This window comes from Momordica charantia, assembly GCF_013281855.1.
Source record: "Momordica charantia cultivar OHB3-1 chromosome 6 unlocalized genomic scaffold, Mcharantia_2.0 BLBB01000006.1, whole genome shotgun sequence".
Taxonomy (NCBI): domain Eukaryota; kingdom Viridiplantae; phylum Streptophyta; class Magnoliopsida; order Cucurbitales; family Cucurbitaceae; genus Momordica; species Momordica charantia.
Window position 1 is genome coordinate 24,653,127 of NW_028275164.1, and position 10,785 is coordinate 24,663,911.

General features: G+C 31.2%; 1 protein-coding gene across 3 annotated transcripts; it reads right to left on the reverse strand.

Annotated features, from left to right (window-relative positions):
• Positions 1 to 2,878: 2,878 nt before the first annotated feature.
• On the reverse strand, positions 2,879 to 8,471 carry PTB2 (polypyrimidine tract-binding protein 2). Of its 3 annotated transcripts, none has more exons than XM_022302349.2 (11): positions 8,313 to 8,471; positions 7,159 to 7,365; positions 6,853 to 7,062; positions 5,610 to 5,672; positions 5,445 to 5,518; positions 5,050 to 5,145; positions 4,800 to 4,857; positions 4,448 to 4,552; positions 4,220 to 4,301; positions 3,707 to 3,819; positions 2,879 to 3,484 (listed from the first exon to the last, which is right to left on the reverse strand). In XM_022302349.2, the coding sequence occupies exons 2-11, from the start codon at positions 7,342 to 7,344 to the stop codon at positions 3,200 to 3,202; spliced, it is 1,272 nt and encodes a 423-aa protein (XP_022158041.2). In that variant the 5' UTR covers positions 7,345 to 7,365; positions 8,313 to 8,471; the 3' UTR covers positions 2,879 to 3,199. The 3 variants fall into 3 exon arrangements, with proteins under 3 accessions (XP_022158041.2, XP_087981512.1, XP_087981513.1); XM_088125386.1 differs by having other exon boundaries at positions 4,448 to 4,564; XM_088125387.1 differs by lacking the exon at positions 2,879 to 3,484 and having other exon boundaries at positions 3,718 to 3,848; positions 4,448 to 4,564.
• Between the last annotated feature and the right edge of the window lie 2,314 nt (positions 8,472 to 10,785).

Here is a 10,785-nt window from a genome sequence, read left to right on the forward strand (position 1 = left end):
TAATCACACTAACTGGATCATGGTGAGAATTATTGAGACGTCTATTTTGTGAGATAAACATGGAAAATACAAAAAAAAAAAAAATCGGTGAGGCAAATAGTGAGAGATAAAAAAAGTCAAATTATATTAAAAATTTTAAAAATTTAATTAATTTTTATATTTTTAAATATTAAAATAAAAACTATAAAATTTCACGTACACCACATGTATGGTATCATTTAAAATTATTCTATTTTGGTCCATAAATTTTTAAAATATTTTTTTTATTTATAAATAGACATTTTGAAAGGTTGAAAATTACAATAAAACAAACCTGAAAATTGAGGGACAAGGACCAAATCTATTAAACAAAAGGTAAAATTCGCTCATTTTAAAGAAAGTCAACACAAATTCAGGGCCCAACGAATTATTACAGAAGATCGATCGTTCAACCAAAACTAACAAATTTCGACAAATCTAACTTCAATGTCATCTTTCTTTAAAAATCCATCATCTTTGTATTAAATATGTATTTGTACTTCATTGAACATACTTGTAGATATTTTTTTAAACAACTTTCAAACAAAAATTTAAAAATTGTAATATTTATATAGTCTAAAGTCGGAAATTCAAATTTTATAGTAAAAATTGATTTACCTTCCCAAGGTAAAATTATACTTTTTCTTCTTATTTCTATTAGTCAATCCCACATAGTTTAGGTAATTAACATAGACATAGTTTTTTTTTTGTTTGACTACTAGATACAGGAGGCTTTGAACCTGAACTTAGGTATAGTTGAATGATCCAACTCCAACTTTATTGAGCTCAAAGAAAAAAAAAAAAGATGGTCCACATACTTCAAGTAGTCAATATTTTAATCTGTCTCTTTTTAATATCATAATTCCAAGTTTCCACCCTTTAATATAAATTATAATATAATAATTTTGTGAAAAATATTTTTTATTCTTTTCCACCGCTCTATACAAATTAGAATTATTGTGTGAAAATTTCACGGTTTGATTGGATGAAATTTCTCCATTACTAAAAAAAATGATGGAATAAAAGTATCTAGATTAATAGTAATTTAATCTCAAAATTTTAATACATGACAATTTAATCCCTATAATATAAATTTTGTAACAATTTAATCTCTATCCTAAAAATGTGGTTAAGATTTAATAAATAACCAAATATACTTATAAATTACAAATATCAAATCACTATATAAATAAAAATCGTTAAAAAAAATTCATTAGAGATTAAATTGTTCGAAAATATAAAAATTTATTACCTATTAAAATTTAAGAACTAAATTACTGCAGATTAAATCAATTATCATTACAAATTAAAATTCATAAACTAAAACATTACTTCAAGTGACCTTAACTCATTGAAAAAAAAAAAAATAGTAACTGCAAAATCTACTTGCAGGTCTCATCCAGAAGCATATATTTTAGGACTTGTTTGGTTGACCATTGTAGATTTGTTTTCCAAAATTGTTTTCAGAAACATTGTAAGATTTGTTTTTTAAAACTGTTTTCTTATAGATTTTTAATGTTTTCAGATTTTTAATTTGAAATTTTAAAAGGCATAATTATATTAAAATTATATAAAAATTTTGATAAATATATTATTTCAAATTATAAATTCATTTAATTTGTTTGTTAAAATTAAAACATGCAAAATATAATATATTATATATTGTAAATTATATAATATTTTAAAATAATAATTATATAAAATTTATAACAAAATTTTAATAAATTAATTAATATTGTTTTAGATTGAACTTAATGTTTACAAATATATGACTATTAAACAACGTTTAAGAATTTTTTAAATTGAGATTCAATTTCCAAGAACACATATATAAAAATTAAGAATGTTAAAAAAACCAAAACTCAAAAAAGGATCAGATTGGGTTAGATAAAGGATCCCTTTCGATTGAGTTAAATGTCTGTGAATTGATCAACTCAATTCGATTTGCATTTTCAAATCGGTTTTGAATTTCAATATATATATATATATTAACATTATTGTTTAAGTTTTAGGGTTTCCTTTCTCTTCATTTCTGCCTCTTCCATCTCCTCTTTCAAGATTTCCTCTCATCTGACCTCTTTCATCTCCGATTAGATCTCCCGATTTATTCCTCTCATCTGCCATCTCTATATCTATCGTGTATGTGTGAATTGTTAAGTTGGGTTTTATTTAATTAATGCGAGTAGATTTTACCTCTTGTTACTACTGTAGGTTTGTTTGGATTGGAACTTGAAACTAAGATGATTTCTTTGGAAATCTTGAAACTGAGATGACTTTTTTGGATATGGAACTTAAAACTAAAGGGCTTGTTTGGATTGAAACTTGAAACTGAGATGATTTTTTGGATATGGAACTTGAAACTAAAAGCTGCCTGGATGATCTAGAACTTGAAACTAAGAGCAACTCATGACCCAATCCAACCCAATTAAAAAATTTAAGATTGGGTTGGCTATCATATTCAGTTCCACCAATTCTCCAATCTAATCATCCTGCATCGATCTATCTAAACAACCTCCTTAACCCAATCAAACCCATGAACACCTCTGCTGAAAACACTGAAAACAAAACAAAAACATACTCACACATCCTTAAAATCACCAAGTCATATCTAATCCCAAGTTTTAGTTGATCAATCATAAATCATCGAATAACTAACTCAACTTCTATCTTGCATTCAAAGAACAAACACATTTTCGGATTAATATAAAATGTCCTTCCACATACAACTTTTCATCAGCTCATGGGCAAGTAAACTAAACAGTGCCCAATTGCTCCTCAGACTCGGGTTTTCGACAATATAGCCACAGTTGAACAGTATAGAACGTGGGAGGGGCAGGGATAATTATAGAAATAATTAGAATGAGCAAAGGAAGAGACTGATAAAACAGTATTCAAGTATCTGAAGACAATCGTCAATAACGACAACCGAGTTTTGCAAGTCACTCAGCTTTAAAGAGGGGTGGGCACGGTTTTTTTGCCCTCGGGATCTTACATTCATTCAAATCCCTTAAAATAAAAGGGAAAAGAATAAAAACTGACCTAATTAGTTCTGGACAGTGAGAGTTCACGTAACGGTTGAATTTAATGCACATTTTTCTCGGCCAAATTGCTTGCTTTAGTATTTGAAGAAACTTGGTTTTCTTGAATGGACATTCAGCTATTAAACATAAGATCATATGTGCTATTGCCTGTGATCGGGGCGATAGGTGTGTGGTGGTGTTGGCATGTAACCGGGATTGTGCATGGGCATGGAGTAAGGTGCAGCAGGACCACCCGATCCCCATCCTGAAGAAGGCTGAGGCTGCACCCCAGGCTGCTCTGCGGATGGACCATACTGGTTTCCGTTGTATTGATGGGCAGAAGGACCCATCATTTGACCTGGTTGCTGCCCCACGATAGGTGGTTGAGAATTCACCATGGGAGGAGTATTGGGGATTGTATAGTCTCGACTTCGGTCATTATTCACCTACGACAATCACATCAAACTTAGGAACATTCTTCTTTCAATACTGTCAGATTGCATCATATAAGATAGAGAAAAGAGCATTATCTATTCTTGTTTTCTAAACAAGATCTTCACATTTGGTAAAACGGGGCCACAAAGAACACTATTTTAAGCAGAAACATGCATATTATCTCCTCTGTAAAGAGATGTTTGGGGACAAAATTCACCACAGGTTCTTATTACCTTAATACTCAAATCAGTGTGGCGTGAATATGAGATGTGAAGCTTGCAAAACCCTCCATCATAAATACAGTGCCCCTCCAGGGCTTCCTTGGCAACTACCGCAGTCTGAACATCTGTCCACGTGTGGTCCATTATTGATTAACTATGCTTTTTTTAAAAAAGGGCATCATTAAAATAAAAATGAAAGAATACAACGGAACAGCCCTTGAAAGAGGAGCACTATGCTATATACTTCAATTGTAAAACAATAATAAGAATAAGAATATGGATGTAGATTGGAAAATTGAACCACATTAAATACATTGTTATGCCCGTCTTCTTACTTTTTCTTAATATTTCACTTCAAAGTTACTCTCGCTGTCTAAGCATCTAGTTCTTTAGGATAATTTAGCTAGCTTGCAGATTTGAAATTAAAGAATACGGTTGCTACTTATTAAAAAAAAAGTCTACTGTACATTTACACGTAACAGTAAATATATTAATTTCAACAAGATTTCAGTTTGAACGCACTACCTGGATACTGAATCAAGGCCTGCACTCCCCCATTCTTATCAAACATAGCAATCTTTTGGACAGGTCCAAATGCAGAAAAGACCTGCCAACAAACAGAAAATTGTTAGCATAATATAGTAATTTGAATAGAATTATAAGATATGAAGTAATATTTATTAAACACTTTTTACTTATGAAGTCCACAAAAAGATCATTATAATCTTTAAAAATTTCCATATCATGCAATACCATGTGCAAAACATCCAAGGTGACTGCATACTGCATATTCTCAATGGAAGCAAGAAGAACATTACTCTCTGGTTCAAGCTTTTTTCCATCCAATCCCACGGTGAACTGCAAAGGTGACTGACGGCAAATTCAATCAAAGGATGAAAGGGATTTAGAAAAAATAATAAGAGAAAGAAGAATGAAAGAGGAAATGGATGCCAAGTTTTGTACTGAAAGGTGATAGCCAGCACTTGCGTGAAATGTACATCATCATTTTAAGCAATATCTTTTATCACATGCACCTACCTAATGTATGGAAAGGAGAAAATTTACGGGCACAACTCAACAACATGCCACCTAATGCATTCCTTACCTGACCACTTCCATCTATGGCCGATGGAGCAACAGGAAGATAAGGATTAGTGTAGTCCCTGAATCAACATATTATCAGAAGTAGAGAGAGAAAGAGATGGTTATAAAACAGTCATTTAAATTACAAAAATAGATGGCAAAGCAAGACTTTAGCATAAGGTAAATATCAAATAGTAACAAGTGGAATTGTCTTGGCTAATGTGAAAAAAGAACACATTCATAGCCAAATAGATGGAGAAAGTTGGGAAAACCTGCTCCGATGGCTCTGAAATTTCACTGTCAAATCAGTGTGGGCAGAGTATGTGATTCTAAGGGAACATGGTCCAACATTATCAGGAAGCAAATATCTGCAGAGTACCAAAATGAAATAAGAATTTATTGATGATGCCCTATAAAAAAGGAATATTGACATGAGAGAACATAGAACCTCAGCTCTAAATATAGCATTAGTTTAAGTAAGAAGGTCAAATACTACTTGGCAATAATATCACATTTTCAAATTAATTATACAATGTTTTGATCACCAGAAACAAAAAGAATCATAAACACCGGGCTAGTGCATGTGCAGTAGTGCACCTCTTCTACTGCTATATACTCCATAAAAGAGGAGCAAAAAACCATGTCAAACATTCAATACAATTGTCACCTAGGGATGCTTCTCCCATCCAAGGCATTCTTAGCAGACGAGGCAGTCTCAGCATCCGAAAATTGCACCAATGCCTAAAATGATCACATTATCTGAATAAGTTTTTCCCCAAACTCAGAAGTAATAATAGTGCAAATACTAAGAAGATTACAAATGTTATCAGACCTGAAATCCAGCTGTTTTCTCAAAGGTAGTAATTTTATGCACAAACCCAAAGGCTGAAAAGACCTGCATAATACTGGATAACCTTCAGAATGCAATTAACCCAAATGATATCACACCATTCATTACTTTTTCAGGACATAACATAACTATTATATTATTAAAAATTTGCAATCATGCAAATTACTTTACAATTATAACTAAAGCATATATACCAAAATCTCCAAACATTGACCTATAGGGCAGTGGAACATCTATTTAGAAAGCTCCAACTGCCAAACATAGAAAACTTAAATACCAACTCTACCACCGAAAACTAAAATGCTGTTGCAAAAAACAAAAGTAAATGGAGAGCCCTACGGTGGATTTTGCTTCAAATGAGCTTGTAAACTTTTTTCAAGAATAACGTAGAAGTTAAAACTAATATCAAATAATAGGAAAGGCTAAACATATAATGGTATTTGACAGTTAAACATCAAGAAGTACATTTCAACTCCTCTAAGAGAGAATACATGATGAAGCAAAAACACAAATTCAAACAAGTCAGTAATAACTGACTCTCTCAATTGAGGAGAGAGCAACAATTAGTTTGATATAATTACCATCTGTAGGTATAATCTACCCTCCAAATAATCAAAGAAATAAGCTGCAAAATAATTGTTGAAGGGCTCTACAAATTTAATATTCAGCCTATATTTTTGAAACAGAAAAGGCAAAACCACCCCATAAAATTAAAATGCTAAGCCATAAGGAATATCATCTTATTAGTCTTCCATTTAAATCCTCAAATGTTTGTCCATTAGGGCAGAATACTTATATACCGAAAACATATAATCCAAAAATTTAGAGTAAAAATTTCCTATGCTCTGAATCTAATGACTGGATTTACACAGCAGTATCACTGACACATCATGCAGAGATGATAGGGAGAAGGATGCACAAGAGAGCAGAAATGATAATATCCTAAACTGAGAAAGGTAGGAGGAAGTTGAGGAAGAAAAGAAGGGAAGAGAGAGGTAGTGTTAAGGAAAGGAGAAAGGAGACAAACACACATGTGCTCTTTCTCCCGATGCACTAAGCTGCCATCAAAGATATTGCCTTGACAAGGGCCTGCTGATTCATTTACATTCATGTCAAACAAAAGCTTTTGTAACATGACAAACTATAACCTAATCACCATAATTTAATCTTAGTGCCACAGAGGTTCACCTTTAACTGCAACAAGAACGTACTACAATCTGCTTACCAAGTGTAGAACATCAATGCTGACCAGGCGTGCATCAGAACCCTCAATTGTTACCAAAAGCACATTTCCAGGAACATCAGCTGTAGTTTTGTTGTTTACAATCTCTTGCCTGTTGGAATATTGCAGATAAACTGTTTTCCCTCTAACTTGAGCAGGCTCTGAGGATGATGCATAATATGATATCATTGCAATAGCTTGATTTATGTCTGCCTGTAATTTTAAACTTGGTTAAATATTAATCATAATGACAAGTTAGCAAAATCCATTAAAAATGGAAAACAATAGATGGGAAGATATTGCACTTACAAACTCGATAAAAGCTTGATTTCTGTTTGCTCCAACATTACATTTGGTGTTCACAACTTTTCCAAATGGCTTCCCTAGTTCAATCAGTTCCTCTTCAGTGCATTCCCACGGTAGATTCCTCAAATGGAGAACCTTTGACGGAGGTTGGGTATAACGGAACTGTGGCTGACTAGAGACCGAAGCCATTTTCCAAGTAATAAGAGTAAGCTGCAAAATTATAGGCAGCCTTAATATTGTTAAAACTTATAATTCAGTAAACAAAGTTGATCACGATATTCCACATTAACTTATAATTCACTGTGACCATCAACAATTGTATCATGAAACATTTAATTCTACGTTGATGTTAACAAATTAACATCTTCTAGTTAATTGATGTACAAAAGAAGAATATGAGGATGCATAAAATACAACCACACTAGTCAGTGAATAAGATTTTTCATCTCTTAAGATAAGAGCTTCCAGCCATAGCATAAAAATGCACATTTTAGCATCTTCAATTCAAGAGCAAAAAATTATGCGCTAGCACCACAAAGATGGAAGAGGTTTTCGTACATAGACATTGACCAGATAGTAAAGAGAGCTTCTTATTTGGATGTTATTCGGGTCTTAGCTTGCATTTCTATATCTTGCTTCTTCTTCTACTTTTTATTATCCCTCAATTTTAGCGTATGCAATAAAAGTTGAAAATAGTAACAAGGACCAAATAGTTTACATCACTGCAGGTCCAGGGACGAGCAATCGTAATTTCAAAAAAAGCACAAACCAATCCACCAGATATAACAGTGAAAGCAAGACAATTAAGATCAAACCGTACAAAACAATCAGAGTAATTCATAAACCATAATCAAGAAAGCACCTGAGAGATCAATCCAACGATTCAAGCTACATCGCAATGCCATTTATCGTCCACATAATAACAACAAAAATTCTCAGATGCTTAATCACACAAAACAAATAGAATACAATCGAGAACGAAAAAGCACAGCAACAAACACGCGCACAATAAAATCTTTCGAGAAATACGCATGCAGATCGAAAACCCGAAAGCGTGAACCTCGATGGAAATAGAGGTCCTGACAGGTCGAAATACCGAACAATAACGAAGAAACAAGAAGCGATACACGCAAAGATCGAGATTGCGAACAGAATACCTGAGATTGAAAAAGATAAACCTCCGAAAAAGCAAGGAATTGGAGAAGCTGTGGAAGTTAGGGTTTCGCAGAGGCAGAGAGGGAGAAGTTTTCGATGGGCTTCTGCTGCATAATCTAAAACTGATCGAAATAAATTTGCCTCGGCTTGCGGCTATTCATATGGCTTGGCCTTTCAAGGGGTAAAATGGTCCTACCAATCTTGGATATGATATATGTGTGAGAGGATCATTATTGTTATTAGGCTTAAATATTATTTTCGTTCCTCCTCTCAAAAAATATATATACTATTTTCGTTTCGGGCCTTCCATTTTAATTATTCTACTTTTAAAATTATTATTTTTAGGCTTAAATATTATTTCGCTCCTCCTCTGTCAGAAAATATATATATTATTTTCGTTTCGGGCCTTCCATTTTAATTCCTCTATTTTTAAAATATCTATTTTAATATTCTAACTTATATTAAAAAAATTTCATTGTGGGTCAGTTTTGTGCTAAAATTTTACAAGTACGATATTAAATTAGTCACTATTTAAGAATATAATGACCAAAATAAATATTTTGAAATTATAATGATTAAGACGAATAAAGAAAATAAAACAAAAATACAATAACTAAAATAGTGTTTATACATTAATTTTTATACCAACTAAATTTTGCAGTTTATTTTATTAGTTGGAGGGGCTTTTTAAATCCATATCTCAAAACTTATGAGTAAGGGAGGAGAGGATCTATGTCAAAAACTTATAAGTAAAAGAAAATTGACTCTAACCTTGTTTTTTCTAAACCTTATCAATTTTATGTCAAATATATGTTATGCAACTCATTTGACATGTAAGAAAATATTATTTTCAACAAATTTATTCATGATTAAAATTGATATTTTTCCATTTATGAGATTAAATTTTAGAGCTGTCAATTACCAATTGGGTGGAGTGAGGTGCATGTTTAAAAAGTCCAACACCAAAATAATCTATTAGTGAAAATCATATAACTAACCCTAGTTTGGACATGCAAATCATATTGATTTTTAAATGATTTCCGTTGTTTGGTGCAAAAAAAAGGGAAGGAATTTGAAATCACTAAGTCATTTAAAATCGATTTTTTGTCCAAAAATTTTCCGAGAAAAAATAGATTTTCTATTTTTCTTTTTTAATTTATTCATGTCACTCCACTCTACACCTATATAATTATTTTCTGAATATTTTTTCTATGCAAATTGTCAAGTATACTACAACTTTTTTTTTTCTTTTGTTTTTCTACCTATGTCTTTTTGGATCACCATGCAATTAAAATCCAAGTTCATTTTCTATTTTATTTGATGGTCTTGATCAGATTTATTTTCTTTTCATTTCAATTTGTATAAGACTAATTAGGGTCAAAAGAATTTCAGTTACAAAAAAGATGGATTTGCAAATAGATAGGTAGTTTGATGCATTTAAAATTTCTCTTTCATTTTTTTAAACTAACTTCTTTTATATATATATATATATATATATATATATGAAGTTTTGTAATTCTTTGTGCATGTTATTGTGTTTTAGTATGACATTTGTTATATTCGTTGTTTTTAAAATAAGGAAGTATGAGCACAACAGTCAAAAGAAAATAAATGAAAAATACGAGGGAAAGTGAGTTAATGGTTTAAATTTCTTTTAGTTATAAACATATTGATTATTTTCGTTTAGATTTAAAAAGTTTTTTGTTTTTTTTAATTTAATTGAAAGTTTTAATTTATTAAGTTGATTTGATTAAATGATTATATTTCATACGAAAATATTATATTATTATTAATATAATATTACAAAATTATAAGGGCATAATAGTCAAATGATATGCTTTCTTTTCAATTCTCGTGAACATCCAAACAAGAAATTTTTATTTTAATTATTTAGAATCAATTTGGTTCCAAACAGAAGGAGGAATTCAAAATCATTTCCTACCAATTCCAGAAACGAGCATAAAAATATAATTTTTTCGAAAAGTTCTTATTTTTTTAGTTCAAATTTTGTTCAACTTGATTTCTCCAGTAAAATTTCAAAGAAAGACTGTTGACAACCAGGGGAGACATCTATTTCACCTGTCTTAGTATCTATATTATAGTTTTGTTTTTCCTATTTATAATAATACTTCGAGATACACTAGATGATAAGAGTATTTTTTATAGTCGACAAATGTAGGTGTAGAAATTTAAACCTTTCGGCCTGCTTTAAGAGCTAGCTAACGTGACAGTACTGAAATTATGCCAACTTAGATGGATCATCTAATTCACTTCATCAATTACTTAACTTTAGTGCAGCTGGTTGGTTATCAAAATATAAATATAAAAACAATGGATTAAATAAATAATAACAATGAATTAAATAAATTTTACTTTACCAAAAAAAACATTAACAACACTTTCTCAACAACCACAAAATGATTTCCTCTAGTCGTCATGTCCATCGACATGAATGCCAAAGTCGTGTCACGCCAT

Excerpts from the sequence above, each read along its gene's own strand:
- PTB2 (XM_088125386.1), bottom strand. The coding sequence starts at position 7,344 with ATGGCTTCGGTCTCTAGTCAGCCACAGTTCCGTTATACCCAACCTCCG. Across the intron at positions 7,063-7,158 it reads ATCAAGCTTTTATCGAGTTT|GCAGACATAAATCAAGCTAT; the intron begins GTAAGTGCAATA and ends TTAAAATTACAG. Across the intron at positions 3,820-4,219 it reads GGCCTTGATTCAGTATCCAG|ATGTTCAGACTGCGGTAGTT; the intron begins GTAGTGCGTTCA and ends ACACGTGGACAG.